Genomic DNA, 25,879 nt, shown 5'->3' on the forward strand with positions numbered 1-25,879 from the left:
TAGGTAGAAGGCGGCGATACCAAAAGATCCATCAACAACGCGAGGCCATGAGCGAAGAGATTTCCCCCGCTGACGCGATTCTGATTTAATCGTCACGTGACCCTTTTATCCACTGAGCGACTTCAAGCTGCCAGATGCGCTCCTTGGTGGATTTGAACATTTAGATGAAAAGAAATCAGACTCCATCAAGATGCAGTAGCTTGCTATCGCAAAACCGGAGCAACGAGCGCAAGCGGGGCCGAACCGTGGCTTGACCTCTGAGATCCGTATCACAGCATCAAGGCCATGAAGTAGGTAGGTCAGTGATATTTATCCCTTGAAATTCGTTGCTGTCCCCCTTTCTCCATTCGAATTGCGGAGTCTTCCCTATCTGAGTCAGAGCGGGTGCATAAAGAATGCGCTGTCCTTCCTTCCTCTTTTGGTCTCTTGATGGCAGGTGCAAGTTCAAAGTCAATGCTGCAAAGTCTCCTTCCTGCATCCTGTCAACGCGCCATGGCAACGGCAAGAGCGAGGCCCCTGAGATCCCAATCTCACCTCAACCTTGTGCCGTTTCTTCGGACTCATGATTTGTGGTCTGATGCGACGTTTGCACGACCACGACCTCGGCCGCCAGACCAAGGAGCTGTATTCCTTATAGGCGCGTTATGGACGTTCGCCGAACCTCGGTCAAAGACGTTGGCTTCCGCACCAATACCGACTATACTCCAATCGCATCGCCCAGCTGAGATCGCGTCCTGTCGTTTCCGGACCAGGCCATAAACACGAGAGCCATTTTACAGCCAGAATCGGTACGGGAGACGCGTTACCGCAGCGCGTTGGGACCATACAGCCTAGAAGGCGGCAGCACGCGGATAGTCTACACCAAAAAAAGGACCTGCCTCTTCGCGTCTGTCTGCTGCCAGGAAGCATGCACCCTCCACCACTTCAACTTCGTCCACTCAACACCCAGAGGCAGGAGAATAGCTTGCAGGGAGACTTGCGGCATCCTATACATCCTGTACCTCCACCTCCGCCTTGGTCCACCGCAGCCATACCGCCTTGGTCAACGGCAACCCGGCCCCTCTCCGACATCCGTGAGCTCACCGAGCCAAGCCTCATCGACATTGTTCCCCGCAAGCCAGTGCCCAACTCCAGCCTCGTACACAAGACATCTCTTAGTCGCAAGGGTTCCCTAGCGCGAGGCCGTTCGGTAAGAGTTGTCCAGCCATCCAAAGATGAAGACGACCACAAGGGACGCCGGTCACCTGATCAATCACCCGGCAGCGATGCAGAAGATCATTCGAGTATATACAACATCCCGCTGGGGAGTGTGCCTCCGCGGTCGTCCTCCAAACCGCGCAGGGAACGAAGTGTTTCGAGAACGAGGAATCCGTCCGTAGGGCCTCCATTATTCCCACTAGATCCACCGCCGCGAGGCATGGGATACACCGTCCCCAACCGAGGTCAGTCACGATCGCCGGTGAAAGAGGTGGCGGCAAGGCTCAACCCTGTAGAGTCGGACTTTGCGCGACGGATCCCATCTCGCACATTCGTAAGAACGTCGCAACCAACGGATATACTCGACTTTCCAGTCCACCGTCATCCGCGGATCTCTCTTGACCTTCAACTTGGCGCCTCGCTGTTTGTGGGCGGTGGAAGCATCGAAGGCAATGTCCGCATCGCGATTGACGATGCCGAGAGGGTGCGGCACAAACGGTCACTTGCGATTGCAAGAATATCTGTGGATCTGCTTGGGGTCGAAGAGATGTCTGGTGTGAAGCGATCGATTTTCTTAAACTTGGCTACAGAATTGATCGATTCGGAGAATCCGCCGCCGCACAGGATGGTTGAGTCAACAAGTCAGATATCACCGATTGATCCCTTCTGGCACCTGGTGCCGAACTCGACAAGTCTTCCGTTTTCCCTTAGTTTACCTTTGGACATTGGGCCGCCTCCGTTCCAGTCCAAGCATGCCCGGATACGGTACGTGCTATGCGCTACACTACTAATTAGGAGCCAAGGAAAACAATACTTGGTTAGGACAACACAGGAAGTATCTGTCTTGTCTGTGTATGACCGTAGGTTGACGTTCTCCGCAATGACGGAGCTCGCTGACCATCCAATCTTCTAGCCGAAAAAGCCTTAACGTCGTTACCGAGTCCACTCACCGCATCAGATGAATACCAAAAAGCACGAGAAACATGCACTGAGACCATCAAGGTCACTGCTGGACTGCACCGGCAAGTGTGGGTCAGCGGCACCACCATCTTCGTGGACATACATATCGCGAACCACAGCCGCAAAACGGTCAGGAAGATCGAGCTACAGTTGGAGCGGGATATCCTGTTCTACAAACATGTGCGTCTTCGACGTCCTTGTAGGCTTCACCATGAACTACACTGACTGTCCATTGCAGGCAGCGGCATCGACAATAGAGAAATCAGCTAGCCAAGCGCGGATTTTTGATAGCAATGAACGTTCCACTTTGACTAGGAACACGATTAAAGCTGGAACGACTCATTGCTGGAACGGCGTTGCCGCCCACTCGTCGGAGTTGCGGACCTGCGATCTCGAACTGCCAAGAGGTCATGCCACCGTCAAGTGCGGTGAGCTGCCCAGCTAAAACATGTTATTGCTGTGGCTGATTATCCGCTAGGCAAGTACTTCGAAGTCCGATACTTTCTCAACATCATCGTCAGCAGCGCGCATACGTAGGTTGCTTACCTATACATGCCCAGAGTGCATTTGCTTACTTGCGGGTAGCAAGCTTGTAACTGTGCAGTTGCCTATCGTCCTCATCCACATGGTAGGCTCATTATGCCAGATTGGTACTCCTCGGCGGAACATCACACCGTAGTAACATGTCCCACAGAACTCTCTCGACGTTGTCCCAAACTCCGTCGCCCAAGTCGCCGCCGCCATAGAAGAAAAGCGCACCGCTCTCCTGCACGCGCAAACCTACGACCAAGACGAAGGCTCCCGCCGCCTCGCATCCAAGTCAAAACCCCTCCCACACGCCCCACCCTCGCAACAGCAATCCCCGCACTCCCTCTACCGCCGCCCGTCCCTCTCAGTCCAAGGCCGCGCCTTCGCCGCCCCGCGCAAACAATCCCTTGACCGCATGCGCGCGCACCAAGACGACCTCGCGGCCCTCACCAACCTGGTCCAATCCTCCCCGCGGCGGTTCTACTCTCCTCCAAAGTCCAAAGCTCCCCACCAGCAACAGCGGCGGGAGCCCCAGCAGCGGGAGCACACCCACCGCGAAACCTCGAACCAGCCCTCCGTCCCGCACCAAGTCCGCCGCACGCAGAGCAGCTACGATTACCGCACCCCGCCGAGCAATAGGAAAGGCAGATTGCTCGAGGGCGAGAGCGTGGAGGATTTCAAGGCCCGCTTGAGGCGCATGGGGAGTAGTGCCTCGAACCGCACGCATGGCTCTGTCCGCACGGCTTACACCAACCGCACCAACAAGTCCGCACTCAGAGGTCTAGGTCTCGGTCTCGGGCTCGGGGTCGGCAGGGGCGCGTCCCTGCGCTCCAAGGCGTCGAGGAGGCCGGGTGTGGCGTCTGCATTGGGGTTTCGGGAGGCGGAGGTTGACGTGGACGTCGAGGAGAGGGGTGGAACAGGAGGGAAGGGGAAGCTGCAGCAGAGGCCAGAGAGCGCGGCCAGCTTCAGGAGCAAGCTTGAACAGGCGCGGAATCGGCAGTGGGAGTTTCAGATTGGGAAGAAGAAGAGTGGGGAGAGGTGGAAGGGGGTTGGAGTTGGGTGGTTGAGGGGACGGGAGGCGGAGGAGAGGGGGAGCGAGGGGGGTGGGTGGTTTTGAGGTAACTGCGCGGTGTCATGTCTATTTTTATGAAGTCAGATACTAGCGCATGTCCTCGTACGCCTGGTGGAGGTTGGTTGCGGAAGGGGGTTGACGTCTGATTGGGAGCCTGTTTTTCATGTTTTGAGGGGTGGCGGTATTGGATTCGGGCTGATACCATGTTGCAATGTTTTGGTGGACGCGGTAGACTTAGTTCTGGGTACAGCTAATACAATATGTTCGCCTGCGTCTGTGCGCTTTGACTAAGCTGAGGACGTACTGCGGCGGCGCTAGTGAGCCCGAATGGCAGCCCTTTTCCCTGCCGCGCTGATGAGATGCTACTTCTGAGTACTGCGTAAGCACGCTAGCAACACGCGGGGGACACATGGAAGATGGAAGTCTGTAGGGAATTTCTTGCGTAGGCAGGAGAGCGCTGCCCCTGCGTAGAGGATGAAGTGGTGTGTAATTTCTTGGAATCATCACGTTGTTAATTACACCAGCCGAGAGGGTGGATTGAGTAAGATTTTGGACCACATAGAGCAGGACTCATGTGAAGCTAAGCTTCAATCCCGCTTCTCAGTCCGGGTTCCGAGCAGCAGGAGATGCCGCAGGTGCATATTCGGAATCATGTGCTCCGCTGAAGTCTGAAGGCGCACTGTCGTGTGCTAGACCGGCGCAGGTTCCACGTCGTGGCTTATAGCCTTAAGCTCTTTCTTTGCTTCGGCGCGAACTGATGTTTCAGACCAGCCCAAGTTCTACCTCAATACCAAGCGGCCCATAAATGATCACCTCAGAGCTTAGCCTTGATGTTATCTCTATTTATAAGTTAGCGGTGCTCGACACCCACTAGATGCTCTGCATATAGAAGAGAGACCTACAAGTGCAGAACCGCAATCTGACTCCCATGCTCGGCCTGCGGCTTGACAAGCTTGTCGACCGCAGCCTGAAGCTGACCTTCGACTTCCCTCATCCTAGCGTTGTAATTCCCTGCCTTCCGGTTATGGATGTTGGCGTTTGAGATAATCTCTGCAAGATCTTCAACCCCAAGTGTAGACATTTTGGCCTCGGATGCAAGCACCTCTGCAGTCTTGAAGCAAATCTCTTCGGCCTCTTCACTAAAGGCTAGAGCTTTGCGGAAAAATCTTTGTGGTCGTGCAAGATTGGTCGTAGGCTTTCTTAGCAGACTCCTGAAGGGGCGGTATACAGCTCTTTGATGTGCTGAGGGAGATATTCGAACACAGCCGTGACTTGGATGTACTCGGAACTGATACCCACGTGTCCGCCCGGAAACTCGATCTTGTGCCGCACATCAGTCAAGTGTTCGACCTTCGTTCCATAGACTTCGGCAACAGTTCTAGCGATGCAGTCGAGAGCGACTATGCCCGGCTTGGAAACCTCACCGCAATGTCAGCAGACTAGGGTTCTTCTATGTCGTACACGAGCTTACCGTGGCCATCCATTTGCTCGTGCGCGGTCCAACGTGGCCGGGGTAGTCGGTGTCTTCGTAGTAGTGGAGAAAGGTGAGTCGGTCGCCTTCGGTGACGTCAATAGCTTCGGACGACATCTTGGACAGAGGTGGGGGCTTCCCGCAGGATCTTGGGGTGATGTGAGGCTGAGAAAACAGCGCGCACCTCTGAGGAATGTGGCCAGTTCTTGGTACTGAGAGTGCGTTGAGTTGATAATTCTGTGGAAGAAATGGGTGAGAGAAGAGACGAATAAGGAAGTACGGACCGTAGGTTTGCCTTATCTCGCTAGAAGTGAAGTGATGAAGCATTGTTTAATGATTGATCCCGGTAAAACTCCCTCGAGCTCCCCCATTCAGAATTAGGCCATTTCGAAGGAAACAGAAGAACTACGTCGAAACCCTCGCAGGTCTCTTTTACGTGCACAGACGTCAAGGAAGATTGAAGCAACTGCTGCTCAACTTTCTCAGCAGCTAAGGCAGCCCCAGCTGTACGCTTAACAGCATGTATTCCACTACCGGCCCAGTCCGCCATGCTGTTTCTCAGCTCAATCCACGTTCCGCCTTCAAAGCCGCAACGTGAGCCCGAACTTCTGCGCTGTTCAAAAGTTAGCTACTGACTGCTATATTTATGCTTATAATGCTTTGTGTAAGAGATGACTTACATGAGCGGTGCCATTTCTGGAAGTCCGTTTTCGGAGAGCTTGTTGATCCCCTCCTCGACATCAGCTAACCATTCGGCTAATGGTCTTCGCAATCCTGCCCTGAGTTCATCTCGCAGCTTCTCGGTTGTAGCCAGCATTGACACTTGCTTTTCCAATTCCTCAACCAACGATTTAGTCTCCGCTTTCGTCAGCTTGTAATGGTACACCTCAGCTCCGACTGTGACCTTCACATCACGCTCATCGTAAGTTCGGACACGGACTTCAAGCGTGACAGATAGGTCGTTGAGCATCGTAGAATACACCTCAGTCGCTAAACAATCGTCTACTACGACCTCAGAACTGGTGGAATCCTTCTTCTCGGCTGTCTCACTCTTATGTGCTTCATCCATCACCTTCAAGCAATGTCAGCGAATGAGCTCCTTAGTGTTGTTGCGTTGCATACTTTAGCTTCTGGCAGATTCTGACGCTGCATGTCACCGCCGTCGTCATTGGCGGCATGGTCACAGTGAGGGCCGGCTTTTGGGTTGACCTTGTCGAGATCGGTCGCTTGGGAAGACATGCTGAGAAGACGCGAATGCTACTCACAGAATCTGTAAAATGGTGAGAGGATGAGAGGCCGATCAGCGCGGCGCGGGAAGAATGTTTAGAAAGGCAGCATGGCTAAGGAGATACGGTTGATATAAAGGTAGCGTTAGAGAAAAGAAACCCCAAGTAAACTCCTAGGAGCATGTTTGTACTATCATGCCGACAGTACGCAAACGGGGTCAGTGCAGGAGTAGTTTGACGGTACGCGCTGCATATGTAGGAGACATTCGTGATCTTGTGGTTTGCCAATGGACCAGCAAAACAGCGAACTAAAGGTGTGTTTCACTGATGCAAAACTACACGAACGAACCAGTTGCAGCTCAGCTATGCTTGGAATGGAAACAGCGGATTTGCTACTGTACACCGTCTCCAAAGATACACCATCGCCGCGGTCATCCCGTGCACCATGACCACCTAGCACATCAACCGCTTATAGCTTGCTAATGAACAGGCGTGCCGCCATCAAACGGACCCTCTGCGGCAGGATGTACTTGCTGAACATGTAGACCAAGGTCGGGAGCAGGACGAAAGCGATGATGGTCTCATTGACGAAGAAGAAGGGGATAAGCTGCGGCATAGCGGCCTGGAGCGGGATCTGATCGTAAACCTCGGATTAGCCTATCTATACTTCTCCTCCACATCGAGTCTCTGAGATATACCATCGAGGTCGGCTTCTCGGCCTTCATTGGCGGGTTGGCCATGAAGAAAGACGACGGCATCGCCGGCTTGCCATTCTGCTTCGGCTGAAGCTGCGCTTGAGCAGCAACAGAGGACTTGGCCGCCTGGGTGCCGAATGACTTGATGAACTGAGGCCGGGCGGCACTCGCGGTGCGGAGGACGAGGGGCTGGGCCCGGGGGAGGAACCGGAGGGCGCGAGAGGCTGACATCGTGGGCACTGTGCAATTGAAGGTCAGGAAGTACTCTCAGGAAGCGATTGATGGGCCTGCGGCGTACAGTTGTGCGGTAGATGCGGTTCGGTGTCTGGGCTGGGGGTGGTGAGGTTCGGTCGAGCTCTGATGATGTTGCAAAGTCACGTGCACCGACGTGCCAAGACCGCCCAACCAGTTGAGGCTGAACTGCGTTTAATTTCAGACAGCAGCCGATGACACTTTCAGTATAACAACCATTGATGAATGGAGCCATTGCAAAGAGAGGGCGAGGTAGTCCGGCAGGCTACATGGGCTCATGGGGACAGACGGTTGGGATATCGGCTTGAATCGACAGTATCTCCCCACTTCCTCCCCGAATGCCTGTGATACGAGTGCCAATCAGTATCTCAAAGCGTTGCTGCAGGTTAGCAGATTGCTACGTTCCGGAACTGAGCCAGGCATTGGCATGCTACGACAGCTCTCTGCAAGACCGCTGATTGACCAAACTGAACTTGTGCCGGATAGCTCCGCCGTGCATTTGCCTATGAAACACTTCCGTCTTGTTACGCAAGCTTCGCAGAATCAAGCAGATGTCCAGTTGCCTTTCAAAGTCTGTAATATAGGAATGACACATCTTTAGGATTAATGTACCTCAATTAACTCCAGCTTTCCTCTCAACTCATAAAGTTATTCTCAAAAGTTGATCACAAGGAACGACACACAAAGAAATCTATATAACCTCGCTCCAAGATTGTTCTTTCATTACTTACGAACAAACATTGTACACCTCTCCAATGTTCTCGAAGTCTTTCAGGTCGATCTGCATTGTCCGCCTCGGACACTCGCCAAATCTGCGCTTAGGATAACTCGCCAACTCCGACGAGTCTCAACATGTGCCAAATTCTCGGGGTCTGCACAGCAATCACGCAGACTTTTCAGACGGGGAGAAAAATGACATGACGTGGTACCACTATGCAACTGGCCAAGCGAAACGCATACGAAGGACAGATCCTGTTCTCTCAACCGGACATCTCTAATCAACAATTTCTAGAAATCCTGCAGACCTATCAGCGAGAGTCAAAGCCGATTCAAGACGTTTACAACTTCTACCGCGACCTAAACTGTACTCCATACTCTATGCAGTACATCACCGGCACAGATCCATTCAACGAAAATCCGGGGGAAGACATGCTGTTCTTCGGCCCACAATCCGATACCCCAACGTGGCTGTCGCTTACCGATTAACCGGACAGGATCTCACGATGTTCAAAGAGGATGTGATGTATGCTGGAAGCGCCTATGGCTGCCCGACCTGGATTGATGGCAAACGAACGCCAGCTTCAACGAGCGAGTCGGGAAGCTCCAAACACTCAAACGAGCATCAGAGCAGTTGGTATTCTTATATAAGAACGCACAGCAACACATTCTATACTTTTTCAGCAATTACGAAGCGCAAGCTCGACGCCGAGATCCATCCCGTTGTGCGGCTTCCGTGACCTGTGAAAGCACCCGAATATGGAAAGCGTTATTGGTTGTGACAACCGCCGAGAGTCTGAGCATTTATAGCCGCAAGACATAGAGCGGGCAGCGCAAGCCGAATGGAACGGGTCAGTCAAGCATGTGCTGAAGGAGAAGGTTTCGGTGAGGCGGAGCTATCAATGCAGTAGACTGAGTCTGGCCGTTCCGAAGAATGCGATCCGGAGTGGAGCCCAGCCTGCGACAGTCGAACATGGCAAAACTGACAGAGACCGTGTGAAAAGCGGTGTATACCAAACCAACGTCGAGCGGGCCGATCTGCACGCAGCAATTACCATCCGTCACTGGGGCCGTCCCGTCCTGTGAAAAGTCAGTTTACGGCCATGTTCTTACACCCGATTGGGGCTACAGACGAGGAGAGACGTGAAAGTTGGCCGGTTGCCGCCTGGAGACTCGGAGGTGAAGCAGCTCGGATGCAGTACAAACATCTCTTCCTTCCTTTTCCATTCTCGCAACTTGTTTCCGCAGCTTCGCTCTCCTCAAAGCCACACGGATACCAAGATGTCTGGCTTCGCCAGAGAAATCCGCGCACACGAGTTCCGAGAGATGCAGATAGACTTTGCTCGTCTAGTGGGCCTCGAATATCCAGATGAGGCGCGTCAACGGTCATGGGCACACAGGAATTTTCGTGTCATCTGTTCTCAGCTCTACGAGCAGAAATTCTTTCCACACCAGTACTTCGAATACCACGACTGGATGGACTTCTCTCAGATGGAGCTCAGGAAGGACTTGATGTCTCGCTACAAGCTCTTGGAAGTACTTGTGAGTTTCCAAACCTCCGCATCTAATCTAACGCCAATCTTGCTAACAGAACCGCGAAAGGAAATCTGTTATTCCCAGCTTCTACAAAGATACGGCGCCGAGAAGACATCCCTCGCAGTGCCGCAGTGGCTCGAGAAGACGACACAAGAATCCACTTACCGGCTTGTGTTCTGCTTACCTTCGGATGTGCAATCCTTCTCACGTATATCTTCCTCACCTGTTCGGATACGCTTTGCTCTAACTGGTATTCAGAACTCTGGGAGCCGAAGAAGGAACTGACTATCCGGAAGCGGACGGATCATCCAACGCCTGAATGGGATAGGAGATCGTCAGTCGAAGCGTCGTCTTCCAGAGTCGAAGACTGGGCACGGTTCGCACGTGCGGAGGAAGGATCTCATAACGACAGGATGAGGGAGATGTGGGACACGGGCGATGAGGCCGATACGGAGCGCGACAACGATTGGGACTTGTTGAAGGACTGGAATGTCGAAGAACTGTGAGGATCAGTACTTTCAATCTAAGATGCGGATAGATTACCCCTCGTTGCTAGAGTTCCTGATGGTCCTGCAACATGCGAGCAGAATGTGATATTTGGATAAGGTGGAGGCATCCGAGCAACAAACTGAGTTTGGCCGTGCTAAAGAACGAACAGTTAACGGAGCCAACCTGCTGTATTCGAAGAAGACAGGATCAAGGGATGCCATCCCATGTGTACCGCCAATCATCATTCGCCGTCAGGACCGAGGATTCGTCGTGTAAGATCAATTCACAGCAACCCTTCTGTGCCTGGTTGGTGCCCGGACAAGGGAACATAGAAAGATGTGAATGGCGACCGGTTGCCATCTCACAACGCGAGGGTGAAGCAGCCCAAGGGGAGTATAAACAACTCGTCCTGTTCAACTAAGCTCAACAACTCAACTGCAATCTTTCTTTTCCCCAAAAAGTCCAACCTGTATCAAGATGCGACACGACTCGAACCGACTCGCGCGCGACTTCCAAGACTTACAAACGGATTACGCCCGTCTCTATGGTATCGAAAGTGCCGACCAGACCCGCAGGCAACTATGGATACTCAAATCCTACCACGCGATAACATCTCAGCTCTATGCGCGAGACTTTCTTCCACACGCCTGTTTTGAGTGGGAAGACTGGATGGAACGTAGCCGTATCGAGCTTCGGGAGGGGATGATATCACGACGTAAGCTCTGGGACGCAATGGTGAGCTTCCTCGTTTACCTTCGCGTATGCTGTCCGATGAGCGTTCTTGCTAACAATGTTCATCAGGTGGCATGCTACGAGAGACTCAGCAACAAGTACGGTTTTTGGAAGACCATCGCCGCTACACCAGAGCTGTTGGAGCGCGTGGAGGAAGGGACATCGTTATGGAGGCTTGTGTTTCGTGTACCTGTCCACGCCGATAGCTACGACGTCGGTATGTTATCCCTGACGCCTCTTGCTTCCGCTCTTACTGACTTGCCAGAAATCTGGGAGCCGAAGACACCGTTAACTGTCCAGAAGCCACTGAACCCTCCACCGCCCAACCGGTGGGATAGCCAGTACGATGAAGCGTGGAGAGCTCGACACGGAGGTTTGATGAGGCTCTTGAGGATCGAAGAAACGGAAGCCAACAGGGACTCTTCGGTGGAGACGTTGAGTCAGACTGCGGACGGCGATGTCAACGATCCCGAGGGATGGGAATTGCTGGAGCACTGGGACATTGAGGCGATATGAGCAGCAGCATTGTCAAAATCAAGTGCTGTCAGCCATCGTTCTATCACAAGGCTAGTCTTCATCTTCGACGGCTATGAGTTACGCATAACAACTGTCCGTAATAAGGAACACTGAGGTTGAATATGCTCAGTGCGCTCAGTCCTTTAAGATGGCTGTATTCATAATTGTAAAGAAGCGATGCAAAGATTATTCCAAGATTTCTGAATCCCGAAGTTGTGATGGTGACCTGCGACGCTGAGTACCTTAAGAAGCGAACGTATTCAGTAGCTCAATGATCATCGAGGCAGCTTTCGCCTGATGTAATCTCGTTCAACGTTCAGAGTTATCATTCCATACAATGGTGTGTTCAGTCACGTGACAATACTTGCTGCCGTCGCAACTTTACTCGAGCACCCCGTGCCAGATTACCGCGTCTCTCCGTCAACCTGAAATGGTGGCTCTCCCAAAGCCCGCTTACTTTTGCTCAGCCTTGTCGGCCTCATTGTTGTTTTCATTCTCGCACTAAACCATTGTCTGCAAACACAGTTTCTCTCATGTCCTCAAGTTTAAACTGTCTAGTTCCTAGGAATTAGAGTTTTGCTTGGCAATAATCCACCAAAATGGCATATCTTGATGACTTCTCGTTCAATACGTATCTACCACGTTGCAAGTTCGAAGCTCGGGACAACATGAGCTTGGAGATCCTGAACTATGAGGCAAATGATCCTTGTTGCTGTCAGTTGGGCAGGCGGGAAGCTGACATTGCTAAGAGCGGCGCTGCAAGCACAGTCATCAAAGACGAGGCTCTTCCTCATGAGGAATTTCACGACTGGCTCCATCAACAAGTGAGGGGACTCCGAACGTGGAATTGACACTCTTTCTGATTTCTTCCTGCTTTCCAGGGCAGGCATACTCTACCTGTCGATACTGAAGGGAAGACACCAAGCGGAGGACTACGTCTATTGTAAGCCCTGTCCCAAGTGATTTATTCCGTTGAAGTTGACTCGCGGAGGTACCAACGCTGGGAGAAAGAGGATCAAACTTCATTACGTGTTCCGTTTGCCAAAGATGCCTTCCTTGCTATGATCGAGGCCCTCAAGCTTCCAAAGATATTCCTAGAGTCTTACCAGTCGGCAGGGGGCATGTGCCACGTCAACGCAAGAATAACTGGTGAGTCAAGCGTGAATGGAGATTTAGTACATTATACTGACTGAACAGAAATCGTAATCCAGACTATAAATGGGCGAATTAGTTTCTGGACCCTTGCACTATCGTATGATCCCAAGACTGGCATAACGAGTGGATTCCTTGGTATGACTGATTACCATGGTGCGTTGTGTTCCACTAGGTTCTCTCTTTCTTCTCGTGTTCTCCGCGTGTTTTAATACATCGGGTAGGGCTCGGAGAAGGAGCACTCTCAACGGTTCTCAGCTGTGCCAAGCGAGCAGCCCGCCTTGCCTCCCATCCACTCTTCTTGCCGACAATGATGCTTGTCAATCAAATCCTACTTACATCCGTGCAGAGTAGATTGCTGCTCGGAATGATTTTGGAGGTTGAAAAGGCAACGGGTGCACTTGGAGGCGACTTCGACGATGACGGGATCCTTGCCGGAAATGGCCTCGAAGAAGCACATCGAAAAATTGTTGAGGTTGACGCACACCTTTCAGGCGGATTCTTAGATTTTGAGCTGAGGCTTCTGGCATGTCTCCGACAGTCTTTTGAGCCAGGCGAATACCACTTGTTCTTCGGCCCGGAATTCCGGCGAGATCATGGAGAACTGCAGGCAATGGTCGACTTCCATACTGAAATGTCCCACGGGCATGAGGACGCGCGCAAGAGTTACTCTCGAAGGCTTGATTTGCAACTAAAGATTGTCAGTATACTAGCCCGACCTCTTCAGTAAACCATGTGCTAAGAGGATCAACAGCTATATAATCTCATTGCACAGCGCGACAGCCGAATCCAACATTCTGTAGCATATGACTCTCGCCGTATCGCCGCAGCAAGCAAACGCGATAGTTCCTCGATGCAGACCATTGCCCTGTTGACTATTGTATTCCTGCCCGCAACAGCGGTTGCCGCAATATTCAGCATGTCGCCCTTCTTTATTGCTGAGTCCGGAGGGCGCATGGCCGTGTCCGCCGAATTCTGGATCTATTGGGCGGTCTGTATCCCGCTGACTCTCCTTGTGGTTCTGATTTGGTACCTATGGTTCCGGAGAACAAGAGAAAGGTACCGCGTCGAGGACAAGGAGATGGGAGACAGTCAGGAAGGTTTAATCCCAGGCTCGAGAAAAGAGAAATGATTCCCGCATGCATCGAGTGGGAGCATTGCCGCCGGATTGCGAAGCATTTCAAAGGATGCGGAGTTCAGAGGCAAAAATCGATCTCGGTAATATCAATCCCGTTGCATATACACAAGCAGCCCCAGCAATTTGTATCTCCCCATCGCTTGCAACATGGCATTGGAGGAACTACATCCACAGTCTTAAACTAGCACTACAGCGAACCCAGCCATCCGACATGGGCTCAGTCGGTTGACTTACCTTACTCGGAGGCCTGACGGTCATCGCCTTGGCCACCATCGAATCTCTTGCGAGGTTTCTGTTTCGCATCCATCAAGTAACACTCACGATCCTGTATCACACACTACGATGCTATTCGTGACAGGCGGATCCACCCGCCGAGTATCCTCGGACAGAGCGGCTGAGGGTTGGAGATTGCTGGTGTTGAAGCTTATCCTGGTGGGTTACCGAATGTAAGCGAAGTTGATGTCCGAGCAGAAGCATAGGCTTTTTCCGTAAGAGCGGAACGAAGTCACTATTGATGCAATGGCAAAGCACATCTCGGTTCTGTCAGAGCATCAGGCAACGTTGGCAATCATCACACGCATCAGTTCACACATTAGAAGGCACCAAATCAGCCAATAACTTCATCTTCATTGTCTCCTACCCCAACCCCAAGCGTCACCCACTAGATATTACTAAATAGCCACAGCACGAAAGCCGAATGTACACGAGCCGGCCATCGAAACACCGCGCTCAAGTCATGCAAACAGATGACCCATCACATTGAACACACTACTGCCTTTACAAGAACAGAGCAGCGATGGCACCAGCGCCAACAAGCGCACCAGCCTTGATGTGGCTGGCAGCGCCGGTGAACTGGGCCGGGGTGGAGGGCTTGACTGGGGAGCTGCATAACAATTAGCCTCACTCTCTCACACATCTCCAACAAGAACAGAAAACTTACCCAGTGCCGCTAGGAACATAGTAAGAGCCAGTGCCAGACGGGTAAGCCGGGCAGCCAGGGGAACCCGGGTGGCAAGCCGGAGCAGAGCCAGTCGGGTAGGCCGGGGCGGAGCTGCTAGCGACTGGCGGGCAGCCGTACGAGCCGGGGTGGCAGGCCGGGGCGGTGCCGGTCGGGTGTGCGGGCGGGCAGCCGGGGGAACCTGGGTGGCAGGCAGAGGCAGAGCTGCTGGCAACTGGCGGGCAGCCCGGGGTGCCCGGGTGGCAGGCACGGCTGGAGCTGGATGGCGAAGCCGGGTGCGAGCTGCTAGCCACGGGCGGGCAGCCTGGGCTACCTGGGTGGCAGTAGGCAGAGCTGCTGGCGACTGGTGGGCAGCCGGGGGAGCCCGGGTGGCAGGCTGCGGAGCTCGACTCCTTGGGGTAGCCGGCGCTGCTTGGGTGGTACGGCATGGAGCTGGACGGGTGGGCGGCCGGGGTGGTGGTCACCGGGCAGACGGTGGTCGAGACCGGGATGGTGACAGTCTTGACGACGGTGCTGCCGGCGGGGCAGCTCGGGACGTGGGCGCCGCACGAGGTGATGGTCACCATCGAGGTGGCGTAGATGGTGCTGGTCGTCATCTCAACGGCAGAGGAGGTCGCCTTGTGGTCTGCGGTCGAGGAGGCGGACACTGGGTAGCTGGAGGCGCTGGGCATCGACGTGGACTTGCCCGGGCAGCTGGAGACCTTGGAGATGTCAGCATGCGGGCCGGTTTGGATTAGGGGGTGAGAAGATGTTTACATTAGGGCCGCACGAGGTGACGGTGACAACGTCGGTCTGCCAGACGGTCTTGTCAGGGTTGGGCAGGGCCATGGCACCCGCGAAGAGAGCAGCGGCGACGAAGGAACGCATTTTGGCTGATTTGTAGGGATGTTACTTGAAAAGCAAGATATTAAGTAAGAGAGAGTGTATTAGTTGGCTATAGATGTTCAAAGAACGGACGACCGAAGTCAAAGATTGATGCTGGAGACCGAAGTACTGGTGCTTGAGCTGTAGAATGCGAGTGAGGAAGGAAAGAGCAGTACCTATCTATATGGAGGGGAGATTAAGGTGCCGGGGCCACCATTTGGCAGCGTGGTCCGGCCATAACATGCTCGTAAAGGGGACATGGAGCCGGCCTGCCAGCATGACAGAGGCCGTCAAGCCTTTTCCGGACTCGGTTTGACACCTCCCGCTCCGGGCTGCGCTAATGCAGGTACGAGACGATCCCACCTTTCGGCACCCCTGATCTAGTCTTCGCAGGGCAGTCCAGTTGAACGCCTCGTCTATTCGATACCGGCGCGAGCGCTCGCCGCCGCAGGATCCGATTGACTGTGAACGGCAGCCAGGAACCTCTGCACAGATCGCGCTTACTGGCCAGATTAACCCGTGATTTCCGCCTCTTTTGCCAGGTGACCTCAGCGCACCGAACGCCTGTCTTAATGAGAAGCAACAATTTTAGACTCAGCTCCAGCCCAGACGAGATGGCCGTTACAATGGCGGTCGGCGACATCCAGTATTGGCTGTCAAAGCTTGGGTCAGGGGCAGCCTGACATGCGGAGATCGATGCAACCGCGCAGCAACGGCATCATCCACAGTTGGCGAACGGTTTAGATGCAAGGTCTGACGCCTCATCTTACTCCCGACAGCCGGTCTTGGTCTGTACATCAGAACCTTGTCTTGCTGTTGCACCGCAGACCGAGATCCAAGGCCCTGGAGGACTGCACAGCCTGGACTGGGAATCTGTTTGTTGTGCTCACCTCACCTCATCAGCAGGTGGGTTTGCTTTGATTGTTTCCCGAGAGTTCAAGATCTGATTCGTTGAATTGATTGTCCCCAGTCTATCGATTGTGACTCTCGTTCATCCAAGCGCCGTCGTAGCGTGCCGCGCTAGGTGTGGAGATTTGATGCTCGCTTTTGGACTTGGGGAACTCATCAAAGCTGCGGTGCGGTTTCCATTTTTGCACACGAGATTAATTTCTTTTGTTGCTGCAATTTGGATGATTCGCCCAAGGTTCTCCGCATCTGCCTCAATGCATTGAAAAGGCGGGGTGGAGTGTGAACTGGCTGCCAGACCAGAACTCCCATCTCATCTCTTGGATTCGTGTAATGTCACGTGATGTTCGCGTGCCCTCACGGGAATGGGGATCGTGAGATCCACGGCATGGCTCATCTCGTGGCCACGCACAAATCCGCTCTGCAGCACCTCATTTTTGGTCCAGTCACTCCACACTTGCTCTCTGCATCTGCGTCGTCCGGCTAGACGACAGGGGACTGGCAGCTGCTGTCGATAGAGCGGTCTCGATAAGCGTGAGCATAGTTACGGGGTTGCTGTGAGGCTGGAAGGTCCGATTGCAGCTGTTCATACTAGTACTCCTCGACAGCAGCGTCCGGCTGCAGATTCATCTGTCTATGACCAGGACCTGTTCATAACTAAAGAAGTCGTACAGCGTAAGGGTGCAGCTTTTCGTCTCTGAAAGACAACGCGTCTCAAGTCGTTTCCTTTATCATGTTGCTGTCGTTCATGGTCATGAGGCGCGTCTGGATTCGTCCACGAACATGGTTATTTTCCTCTTCGGCTCTTCGCTCTATGTACCATGGCGATCCAGTTTCGTCTCTCTTAAAGACGGATTCGCACTTGAATCCCTGTGGCCAGGTTGCGGGATGCCTTTTATCAGTCCTTCGGTTATCTCATTTCGATTCTTAGTCATGGCATATCAGATAGTCGAAAGCAGTAACAGCTCGGTATGAGGAGCGTTAGCGAGACCAAGTCCTTCTCCGAAATGTTTGATCCGCACCCTCGCTTTGTACCGCATATCAAGCATCCCTCGACGAAAAGCCCTGTATCTGGGCATAAAACAGTCAGGCGCAAGAACGACTTGAATTCCTGCGGTGTGCATCAACATCGTCTGTGCTGGCATTTATTCGAGGCACACCGCTGCATGATCCTGCAACGCTCCAACCCTAAGAAGAGTCGAGTTTCTCCGATATGCCGCGCTCTTGAGGAAAGCCACATTCTATACACATGTCGAAGGGCGCGCTGGCTCCTATCAACTATACACATAATCAGCACGCTGGTGCATTTCCGGTTCTTCGAGCTTACACACTGACAATATTGGAAGACACGACATTCACCGCCCGCTGATGCATGTTCGCCCATACTCAGAAGTAATGGGTGACAAACCCACCGATGTCTTCGAGGTTATCCTACTTGTAGCAGCAGCTTAGCTTACGACTTGTTCCACGACAAATCTCAGTTGTTTTCACGGCCAAAGTCAGGGTTTGTACTTCCATGCACTAATTGCTTTAAGCTCATTGGAAAGCCGCTGACGCTAAGTTCCTTCCAACACAAAGGTCCCAAAAGCCTGTGTCCAGAAGGTTTCGCCAACTATGCATCCAAGAGCAGAATATGCCACCAGGATGACCCAAAGGCCCGGCCGCAGCTGCCCAAAGAAGAAAGAAGCCAGAAGCCGTCGTCTGCGCTCAGGGAGCCAGTAGCCGCAACGACCAACGCCGCGCCATGCTCGTCCGTGTAGGCGCCAGTGAGCTGTAATCCAGTCTCAGACAGGATCCGAAACCTCCCAAGGAAGACCAAAGGAGACGCAACCAAACCCAGCCGGTACCATTAGCGCGCCAACTCCGCACGCTAACCAAAAGCCCTCTTCATCCAGCTATCCAACCTCCTCAACCCAGCCCTCGTCCCCAGCCTCAGCTTCCAGACCCAGACCATCGCCGCCGATGCTACCCTTCCGACACCGCAGCGCAGCCCTCATCCTAATCCCCTCCTCCTCCCTCTCCAAACTCTTGACCTCATGCGCCAGCTCCATTTTCTCAAAGTTGACGTCATGCTGCTGAGCCTTGGGCCAGTTCTGGTGAATCGAGCAGCGTTTACGCGGGCAGGGGGGCGGGTATTCCCTGTCATCCACATCCCCCTCCCTATGGCCATCAATGTCCATCTTATCTCCCTCCTTCGCCTCCCCATCCTCGTCTCCTCCTTCGCCATCAAGGCCGCCGGAGCTGGCGCCAACAGCCCCCTCCAAAGTCCCCAAGCCCAACGCAACCCTCCCCTCCCGACTCCTGCGCCAGCGATCCAGCTCGCCCTCGCTCCACGCAAGACGCGCGTCGTAGCCGCAGAAGTCTTTACCCTTTACACCTTCCCGTTCCGCTTCTCTGGCCGCCTGGTCCCGCACGAGTGCCACGAAGCGGTCGCGGTCCGCGAGCAGGAGCCGTCGCTCCTTGAGCTGCTCCTTGCGGGCGCTGATTTGCTGGATGCGGGCTGTTTCCGCGGGGTTCAGGGTGTAGGACTGGGAGGAGGCGGAGTGGTCGGCTGGGAGGGGCTGGAGCGCGTCAGCCGGGAAGCTGGTCTTCTCTGGCGAGGCGGTGGCAGGGGGGCTGAGGACGCCGTCGCCGAGTTTGCGGAACGCGGCCACGTCTGCCGCTGTCGTAGCTAGAGCTTTTAGTTCGCGGCCGCGCAGGACGCCGCCGATGCGGACGAGGTCGTTGGCGTCTTCTACCGCTTCTTCGTCGTCGGTGGTGGGCGCGTTGTGGAAGTTGTCCGTCAGATTCGCTTTCCGTCGCGCGGCTTTCCGCCCCTTTATATCGGCAGCGCCATCCAAGCTCTGCATCCCGGCCTTCGCACGCATAAACTCAACCCCACAAGCATCACTGCAATACTTGCTCTCCCTGCCCCTCGCCAACCTCGCCGGTCTTCTACACCCCGTGTTGCGACACATAGGCAACCACGTCGTGACGCCCTTGCCGCGGCTCTCGCACCCAGGACAGATATACTTATCAATCACCTTGCTGTTCTCCTCGTCCATGTTAACGCACCGCCCGTGGTACCAGTCCTCGCACCCGCCGTCGCATGCGATCATCCACGTGTGGTCGTCCGGCTTGCGGCAGATGCAGAAGACTTCGCTGTCGGAGCCCATGGCGTCGGCGTCGGCGTCGGAGGAGGCGCCGGCGTGGGAAGGGTGCGAAGAGGGTGCGGGAGAGGGCGCGGTGGTTGAGCGGGGCGCGGGGGAGGAGCCGAGGGCGGGGGTGCCGGATTGGCTGCCTTTGAGCGCCTTTGGGGCGGCCTTTTTGGAGGTCTGTGAGGCCGGCGTGCCGGAGCGATGGAGTGCGGCGGTGGCGGCGGTCTCGGGCGAGATCTTGCGTTTTTTGGCCGCGGGCTTCTTCGCGACGCCCTTTTTTGTGGCGGCCGCGGAGGCTTTGGGCGCGGGACGTTTGCGCGAGGGCGCGGTGGGTTTGGCGGGCTCGGCGACGGTGGCGGGGGGAGATGTGGCGGAGTTGTCGCGACTTGCGCCGCGCAGGCCGTGCTCGTTTTTCAGCTCCGCGACGGCTTTGAGAGTCTCGGGATCGAGTGTGGGGTCTGCGACTGACTTTGTGCGCTCGCGCGGCATGGCGGGGTCGTGGGGTTTGGGCTCGGGTGGGGTGTGTGTGGTCTCGGCCTTGATCCAAGATGACGGTGAAGGCTCGGGTGGTCGTGGGATTGGATCTTGGGCGTTGGCTGCCGCATGAATGTCGATGTCGGGCCCGGTTGACGTCTGGCGGATCTGGGTTATGGTAGGTTCGTCGCGGATGTAGTCGGGCTCCCGATGTTGCGCGACATAGTCCATTTGAGAGATGTCGTTTTGCGCAGTGTAGTTTGCCGGCGGTGAGAGGATGCGCGAGGCGTCGTGCCCGTAAGGACCGAAGTTCTGGTGCTGTCGCTCGTCGATCATGTTGTTCAGTGCGCCGGTGAGAGACTGGATGGGCGCAAGTCGTGGTGGAGGTGAAGATCTTGACGCCATGGACTGTCGCCGTTGTTCTTCGGGCGATTTGGAGCCGTGATGGTACTGGTCTAGAGTTGGCGAGCGCATTGTGCCGTCGGTCGGCGGTGAAGGTTCGACGGGCGTCGCTGGCACCCCATACGCACTCATGCGGCGCGCGTCTGAATATGATGTGGGCGATGAACGGCGATCGTGATGCGGGTCGTAGGAGAGGCCGTTACTGTGTGGGTAAGAGGTTGACAGTGGCGCGCCGTTCGCCAGCGCAGTGAGGGCGTTGGCGGCTTCGTAGATTGTTGTCGCAGGCGCGTAGGCGTTGTTGTAGGCAGGCGGTTGCATCGAAGAAAGCGCTGCTCGCGTGTCTGACGTCTGCGACGACGGTGAACTGTCCTTGCGCGCTGGCGACGACGGATCAGAGGCCGGCGCAGGATTAAGAAGTTCTGAAAGCTTAAAAGCCATGGCTGGTGCAGGATCGCTCCGGTCGCGAGAGGCGGAAGCAAGAAGAGCAGCCTAACAGCGAGATATTCTCATGCTGAACGAAAAAGAAGAGTGTGAGCGTGGAGTCTGGATCAGTGGGCGCGTTGTTGTGTGTGAGAGAGTGAGTTGCAAGTGGGTGGTGATGGAGGAGAATCGAAAGATCGACGGAGGCGGAGGTTTGCGGCGGGTGGACCGTGCACTTTCGCTTTGGCCTTTGTCCACGAAATGCTTGGGAAGCCTCCCAGCTTTCCCCCTCACCTGGGCAGCTTGCCCGCATTTGCATCGCCTATCGGGATCCTTCAGCCATCCAGCGCCGCCCGCCGCCCCTCTTCACGGCTGCCGAACTTCTTCTCTACACTACTTCTTCCATGTAGCTGACATCTCGCTGAGTGCGCGTGCAGTCGACAGCGTGTGGACAGCACCCTGGACAGCCACCATGTTACAAGAGACCAGCACGCGAAAGCCGACATCCGTCATCGATCGATGCCTTAACGCCTGACACCTGAACGCTTGACAGATCCCAGAGATAAACCCTTAGCCTCAATACTCCAAGGGCTCCACCGCTCATCCATCATCATCGTCGCCCCTCCTCGGCCTACCACGCCCTCTCCCCTCCGCTGGCGTGCTATTGGCCGTGCTACTGGCCTTCGCAGCCGCCGCCCGGTTCCGCTCTCCCAACCCCAAGCTCCGCTCAATCCGCTTTTCAAGCTCCTCCGTCGCGCCCTCCCCATACACCGTTCGCACCAGTCCCGCAACACCCTGCTCGCCCACCTCGACCTTCCCTCTAGGGCCTACCATATATTCCACAATTTCCTCTCCACCTGATGTGTCCTTGTTCCGCACTATATAGCCCTCCTTAATCAGACGGTTCAGGAGTTTTTCCGTCTTGTCGACAGGCGTGGTTTGGTCCGCGTTCGTGCGCTTGAGGTAGCGCTCGAGCTTCTCTTCCGGTAGTTGTCCGCCGGCGAGGTAGATGACTGAGATGATGAAGGTGTAGAGAGCGACGTAGGCGCTTTCGGTTGCGGTGGTCGGGATGCGGGGCGGAGGGAGGATGGCGGGGGTGCGGAATTTGGCGGGGAGCGTGCTGGTCAGGACCCAGGCGTTGCTGCTCGTGGCGGCTTTTTCGGTCTTTTGTGCCGCTGGAGGTGCTGTGTTAGCGTCGTCGCTATACATCAGGTATTGAGAAGTCGGTACCTCTTCGCTGTTGAAGCGTGACCTTCTCCTTCAGCGGCAGCTCCGTCATCTCCATCCCGAACGTTGCTCTTAACTGCAACTGCGCTTCCTGGAAGACAGCCTTGAACTGTCGCCCGTGCGTGCCCAGCACTACCGCACCCGTCAGCCATGCCTTCCTCGTGAATCTCCGTAGAAGATAACCCACCCTTCGCGCTGATGTCTGCCCTCCTGATCGGCTGCCTCGCATACTCGCACGCCAGCGCGAACCGCACCATCTTCTTCACCATCTGCTCCAGGCTCGCGTCGCCTTGGGTTTCTTCGTCTCCATCGACGAAGTCGCCTGCGTCTGATGCGGGGGAAGGTCGTCGTCGCTGTCGCTGGGTTGCTGTGGTCGGGGTGTCGTCTTGGGAGTCTTCTGACGCTTCGTCGTCTGCGGTGGGCTGCGGGTATGGTTAGCTGAGGTGTGGTGGATTGGTGAGCGAGAGCTTACGGCGCGGCGCTTGCGGATGAGTGGCATATTCGTGTAAGGCGGAGGATTAATGGTTGTAGCGGTTCTCTTCAAGATAGGTATGTTTACTGTGTTACCAAAGACGACCACTCAAGTTATTGTCGTGATTGTGGGGCACGCGTTCAGACGCGACGGATTTCTTAGTGGTCGCAGAGCCGCAATTCCCGATCGTACCACCGACATGAACTCAGGATATTGTGGGTACGAGGCGGGGCTCCAAAAGTCATGCTCGGTGTTTTCACTGGTCTTTGGCGCAGAGACCCAGCATAACTTTTGGAGCCCCGCCTCGGTACCTAGACTGATGGGCCTCAAACATCCGTTATAAAGCCGAAACATCCTGCATGTTTCCATACGTCTACTACCCATAGATTGCATGTTTCAAAGCCCCTCCATTCTCTGCAGATAGCTGCGAGTGGGGGCCGATTTGTATAACCTGTCTCCGCAACCTTGGAGTACAGAGGCGGCTCCGTATCGCAAGCTATCGTGAGTTCCCTTCCGTACATCGACGGAACAGCGACGAGCGCAACGCCATCTTATGGCAACGTGCAGAAGGGCGCAGCAGTGATTTGTTAGCTAGGATTTAGCCCAAGATTGTAATTCACCCTTTTAACAGTAGACACACCGGGTTGACACTGCGCGCCCACAGCAAAACTATCTTTCCGATACAGTACATCTTCCGTTGCCATCAAGCAGCCACCTACGACCAACGGCCCAGCTGTATGGATGCGACCGTTCGCCCTGCGTGAGAGATCACATCGCGGGTGCCTTCTAATATGGTTCTTCCTTTCTGCCCTTTCAAGTTACACGTCTTCTCGCTCTCCCACCCTCTAGTCCTTTGACCACGTTCTACAACATCTTCTCCAGTCACCTAATCTATTAGTACCAATCATGAACCGCTATCTCTTCCTCCTTTTCTCTACTGTGTCATCTCTTCTCCCCGTCGCAAGCGCCTGCACACCCACGAACACCTCCACCAACTCCGGCTTCATCATCGGCACAGACGGGCCCGCCGACCCGGCCACCCTAGGATACACACTCAACCACGTCGCGCTCCAAGTGCGCAACATCACGGCAACGCGGTGCTTCTACGGCGAAGTACTCGGCTTCCGCCACATCTTCACGTTCGCGGAGTCGGAGAACTATACCATCACTTATATGGGCTACCCGTCCGGCGGGAAGAACGGCACGGGCTTCCAGACGGGTGAGGAGATGCTGAGGGAGCAGCGGAATACGGAGGGGTTGATCGAGTTTATATGGGCGAGGGTTTGTACGCGTCTTGTTGCTCGTCTTGTTCTGGCCCCTTGCTACGTGGATGCGCTCTTCCAGACTGCGAGAGACCCTCAGTTAGTGCGGCCTGAGCTGATTGTAGTAAAGGACGCCCCGGAGGTCAATTCCCGCACCAATGGGTTTAGTCACCTCGGTCTCGTGGTCCCGGACATTCTGGCCCTGCAGGCCCGCTTGGATGCTTACAATGTGCCTATCTTGAAGAGAATTGGTCAGAACGCGACACAAGATCTCGGTATCTACTATGGAATCCGAGCGCAGGGTTCGGCTCTGTCGCCAAGTCTAAATGCGCTGTTTCGCGGGTTCGTGCTAGCCACGGATCCGGATGGGTATCTGCTCGAGATCCAGGAGCAGACCTAGTCACCTAACCCTGCAAGCATTGATGTTTGGCTGAGGGAGATGGAGCCGATATTTTGTTTAATGGAACGACAGTATACGTCCTGCTCTTGTTGGCGGATAGCTATCTACCGTATCGGCGAATGCCATATTCGTATTACGGTCAAATTTGCTCAGAGCATCGATAAGCCTCAGCTGCTGGTTTGTATACAAGAGATTGCGGTCCGTAATCTATCAGTATCTTAAACCTATGGAGCGCAACTTCGACACTTGATCTTAGCACGGAATTAGGCATACGGACGCACTTCACAGCGAAGCAAGGCGCCCCAACGACCTCCGCGCTGCAGCTTCGCCGCGCACCAGTGTGATTGCGGCTCGCGACATCCGAGAGTATTCTCGGTCGTTTCACAATAACGACAGATACCACCCTCGAGTGTCAGAGAAGGCCATTGCCACTTCCCTCAGGTTCTTCGCTGTTGGCCTAGCCGGACATCGTTACGATTACTGCGCAGTATATCCGCCATCGACGGGCAGCGGGACACCAGTCACCCACGCTGCATCCTCACTTGCCAAGAAGACTGCGGCACGAGCGACATCTCGAGGCTCGCCGAGGCGGCCCCATGGGTGATGTGCAGTAAGATGATCTTGCGTGGCTTTATCGTCCGTGAGCAGCTTGATCATGGCGCTGTTCACGACTGCAGTTCCAGCCAGTCAGCCATGTATTGACCCCGGCTCAGATGCAGGTTTTGCTATCAAGGAAAACTCACATCCTGGACAGAGGCAGTTGCAGTGGATCTTGTGCGGCGCGTACTCGAGCGCGATGGACTTGGTCATCAGTACAACGGAACCCTTTGAGGCTGCATAAGCGGCTACAACTCTCGTCAGCAACTTGGAAAGTCGAGTGCCTCTTCGTGCAGCACTAGAACCTGGGACTCAAAACGGGCATTACATACTGGCTCCCGCGAACCCAACCAACCCAAGCATGCTCGCTGTGTTCACGATCCAACCTCTGCCACTATGCGTTAGCTGCGAACGCGGGAAGATTCAACGAGCCACGACTCCGTACCGATCACCACTCGGATGCAGGTCCTGCTTCATCATCTGCTTGATTGCGGCCCGACACCCATAGAAGACGCCGGTAGAGTTGATCAGCATCGTCCTATTCCACGTGTCGTCCGACTCCTCGTGGGTGAGCTTCAGGCCGTCCTTCATGATGGCGATCCCAGCGTTGTTCACCATTCTACGTGGCCCCCACGCTGTCAGACCATCTTCTCAAGCAGATACAAGGCTCGGTGCACTTAGTCGTCGCCGCATCCTCCCGTACCAAAATCCGGAGCGGAAATGCGGCGATGTCTAAGCGCACCAAGCCTTGATCCAAGGACGCGGCAGTTACTCCTCACATGTCAAGCCTTCCATACTCCTGCACAGCCGCCTGTACCACGCTCTCCACGCTCTCCACATCGCCGACGTCTGTCTTGACGAAGATCGACTTCCCGCCGCTCTTGCCAATCTCTTCGTGTGTAGGCTTGCCCTGCTCCTGGTCTATAACGACGTCCATCCGGGCATTGGGAACGAGGTCCGCGCAGACAACATGCGCGCCCTCAGCCGAATAAGCAAGGGCGATCGCACGGCCGAGGCCGCTGGATGAGCCGGTGACTATGGCGACCTTGTCCTGGAGGCGTCCTGGCATCGTTGATGTG

The 25,879-nt window shown here is 54.9% G+C and overlaps 14 protein-coding genes across 14 annotated transcripts; 6 read left to right on the top strand and 8 right to left on the bottom strand.

Annotated features, from left to right (window-relative positions):
- Positions 1-1,417: 1,417 nt before the first annotated feature.
- Positions 1,418-3,802, top strand: W97_02726 (uncharacterized protein; the record flags this gene model as incomplete). Its single annotated transcript, XM_007780625.1, has 7 exons — positions 1,418-1,962; positions 2,020-2,057; positions 2,111-2,337; positions 2,396-2,585; positions 2,636-2,690; positions 2,743-2,785; positions 2,852-3,802. 7 exons carry the CDS (start codon positions 1,418-1,420, stop codon positions 3,800-3,802), a joined length of 2,049 nt encoding a protein of 682 aa, XP_007778815.1.
- A 769-nt stretch (positions 3,803-4,571) lies between these two features.
- Positions 4,572-4,838, bottom strand: W97_02727 (uncharacterized protein; the record flags this gene model as incomplete). Its single annotated transcript, XM_007780626.1, has 2 exons — positions 4,572-4,596; positions 4,660-4,838. 2 exons carry the CDS (start codon positions 4,836-4,838, stop codon positions 4,572-4,574), a joined length of 204 nt encoding a protein of 67 aa, XP_007778816.1.
- Positions 4,839-4,957: 119 nt separating this feature from the next.
- On the bottom strand, positions 4,958-5,345 carry W97_02728 (uncharacterized protein; the record flags this gene model as incomplete). The annotated part of the gene is made up of 2 exons (XM_007780627.1): positions 4,958-5,176; positions 5,229-5,345. 2 exons carry the CDS (start codon positions 5,343-5,345, stop codon positions 4,958-4,960), a joined length of 336 nt encoding a protein of 111 aa, XP_007778817.1.
- A 441-nt stretch (positions 5,346-5,786) lies between these two features.
- W97_02729 (uncharacterized protein) lies at positions 5,787-6,467 on the bottom strand (the record flags this gene model as incomplete). Its single annotated transcript, XM_007780628.1, has 3 exons — positions 5,787-5,841; positions 5,909-6,300; positions 6,351-6,467. 3 exons carry the CDS (start codon positions 6,465-6,467, stop codon positions 5,787-5,789), a joined length of 564 nt encoding a protein of 187 aa, XP_007778818.1.
- A 456-nt stretch (positions 6,468-6,923) lies between these two features.
- Positions 6,924-7,380, bottom strand: W97_02730 (uncharacterized protein; the record flags this gene model as incomplete). Its single annotated transcript, XM_007780629.1, has 2 exons — positions 6,924-7,088; positions 7,153-7,380. The coding sequence occupies 2 exons, from the start codon at positions 7,378-7,380 to the stop codon at positions 6,924-6,926; spliced, it is 393 nt and encodes a 130-aa protein (XP_007778819.1).
- Positions 7,381-8,334: 954 nt separating this feature from the next.
- W97_02731 (uncharacterized protein) lies at positions 8,335-8,607 on the top strand (the record flags this gene model as incomplete). Its single annotated transcript, XM_007780630.1, has 1 exon — positions 8,335-8,607. The coding sequence occupies one exon, from the start codon at positions 8,335-8,337 to the stop codon at positions 8,605-8,607; it is 273 nt and encodes a 90-aa protein (XP_007778820.1).
- Positions 8,608-9,399: 792 nt separating this feature from the next.
- W97_02732 (uncharacterized protein) lies at positions 9,400-10,160 on the top strand (the record flags this gene model as incomplete). Its single annotated transcript, XM_007780631.1, has 3 exons — positions 9,400-9,660; positions 9,721-9,862; positions 9,913-10,160. The coding sequence occupies 3 exons, from the start codon at positions 9,400-9,402 to the stop codon at positions 10,158-10,160; spliced, it is 651 nt and encodes a 216-aa protein (XP_007778821.1).
- A 460-nt stretch (positions 10,161-10,620) lies between these two features.
- Positions 10,621-11,391, top strand: W97_02733 (uncharacterized protein; the record flags this gene model as incomplete). The annotated part of the gene is made up of 3 exons (XM_007780632.1): positions 10,621-10,878; positions 10,945-11,092; positions 11,141-11,391. 3 exons carry the CDS (start codon positions 10,621-10,623, stop codon positions 11,389-11,391), a joined length of 657 nt encoding a protein of 218 aa, XP_007778822.1.
- A 599-nt stretch (positions 11,392-11,990) lies between these two features.
- W97_02734 (uncharacterized protein) lies at positions 11,991-13,675 on the top strand (the record flags this gene model as incomplete). Its single annotated transcript, XM_007780633.1, has 6 exons — positions 11,991-12,215; positions 12,273-12,334; positions 12,383-12,540; positions 12,589-12,699; positions 12,768-13,243; positions 13,298-13,675. 6 exons carry the CDS (start codon positions 11,991-11,993, stop codon positions 13,673-13,675), a joined length of 1,410 nt encoding a protein of 469 aa, XP_007778823.1.
- Positions 13,676-14,458: 783 nt separating this feature from the next.
- On the bottom strand, positions 14,459-15,506 carry W97_02735 (uncharacterized protein; the record flags this gene model as incomplete). The annotated part of the gene is made up of 3 exons (XM_007780634.1): positions 14,459-14,564; positions 14,622-15,340; positions 15,396-15,506. 3 exons carry the CDS (start codon positions 15,504-15,506, stop codon positions 14,459-14,461), a joined length of 936 nt encoding a protein of 311 aa, XP_007778824.1.
- A 2,798-nt stretch (positions 15,507-18,304) lies between these two features.
- W97_02736 (uncharacterized protein) lies at positions 18,305-20,860 on the bottom strand (the record flags this gene model as incomplete). Its single annotated transcript, XM_007780635.1, has 1 exon — positions 18,305-20,860. One exon carries the CDS (start codon positions 20,858-20,860, stop codon positions 18,305-18,307), a length of 2,556 nt encoding a protein of 851 aa, XP_007778825.1.
- Positions 20,861-21,442: 582 nt separating this feature from the next.
- On the bottom strand, positions 21,443-22,568 carry W97_02737 (uncharacterized protein; the record flags this gene model as incomplete). The annotated part of the gene is made up of 4 exons (XM_007780636.1): positions 21,443-22,017; positions 22,073-22,201; positions 22,257-22,491; positions 22,542-22,568. The coding sequence occupies 4 exons, from the start codon at positions 22,566-22,568 to the stop codon at positions 21,443-21,445; spliced, it is 966 nt and encodes a 321-aa protein (XP_007778826.1).
- An 879-nt stretch (positions 22,569-23,447) lies between these two features.
- On the top strand, positions 23,448-24,203 carry W97_02738 (uncharacterized protein; the record flags this gene model as incomplete). Its single annotated transcript, XM_007780637.1, has 1 exon — positions 23,448-24,203. The coding sequence occupies one exon, from the start codon at positions 23,448-23,450 to the stop codon at positions 24,201-24,203; it is 756 nt and encodes a 251-aa protein (XP_007778827.1).
- Positions 24,204-24,680: 477 nt separating this feature from the next.
- W97_02739 (uncharacterized protein) lies at positions 24,681-25,869 on the bottom strand (the record flags this gene model as incomplete). Its single annotated transcript, XM_007780638.1, has 5 exons — positions 24,681-24,874; positions 24,947-25,048; positions 25,133-25,188; positions 25,246-25,419; positions 25,580-25,869. 5 exons carry the CDS (start codon positions 25,867-25,869, stop codon positions 24,681-24,683), a joined length of 816 nt encoding a protein of 271 aa, XP_007778828.1.
- Between the last annotated feature and the right edge of the window lie 10 nt (positions 25,870-25,879).

The sequence above is a fragment of the Coniosporium apollinis genome (genome assembly GCF_000281105.1).
Source record: "Coniosporium apollinis CBS 100218 chromosome Unknown supercont1.10, whole genome shotgun sequence".
In the NCBI taxonomy this organism is placed as follows: Eukaryota; Fungi; Ascomycota; class Dothideomycetes; genus Coniosporium; species Coniosporium apollinis.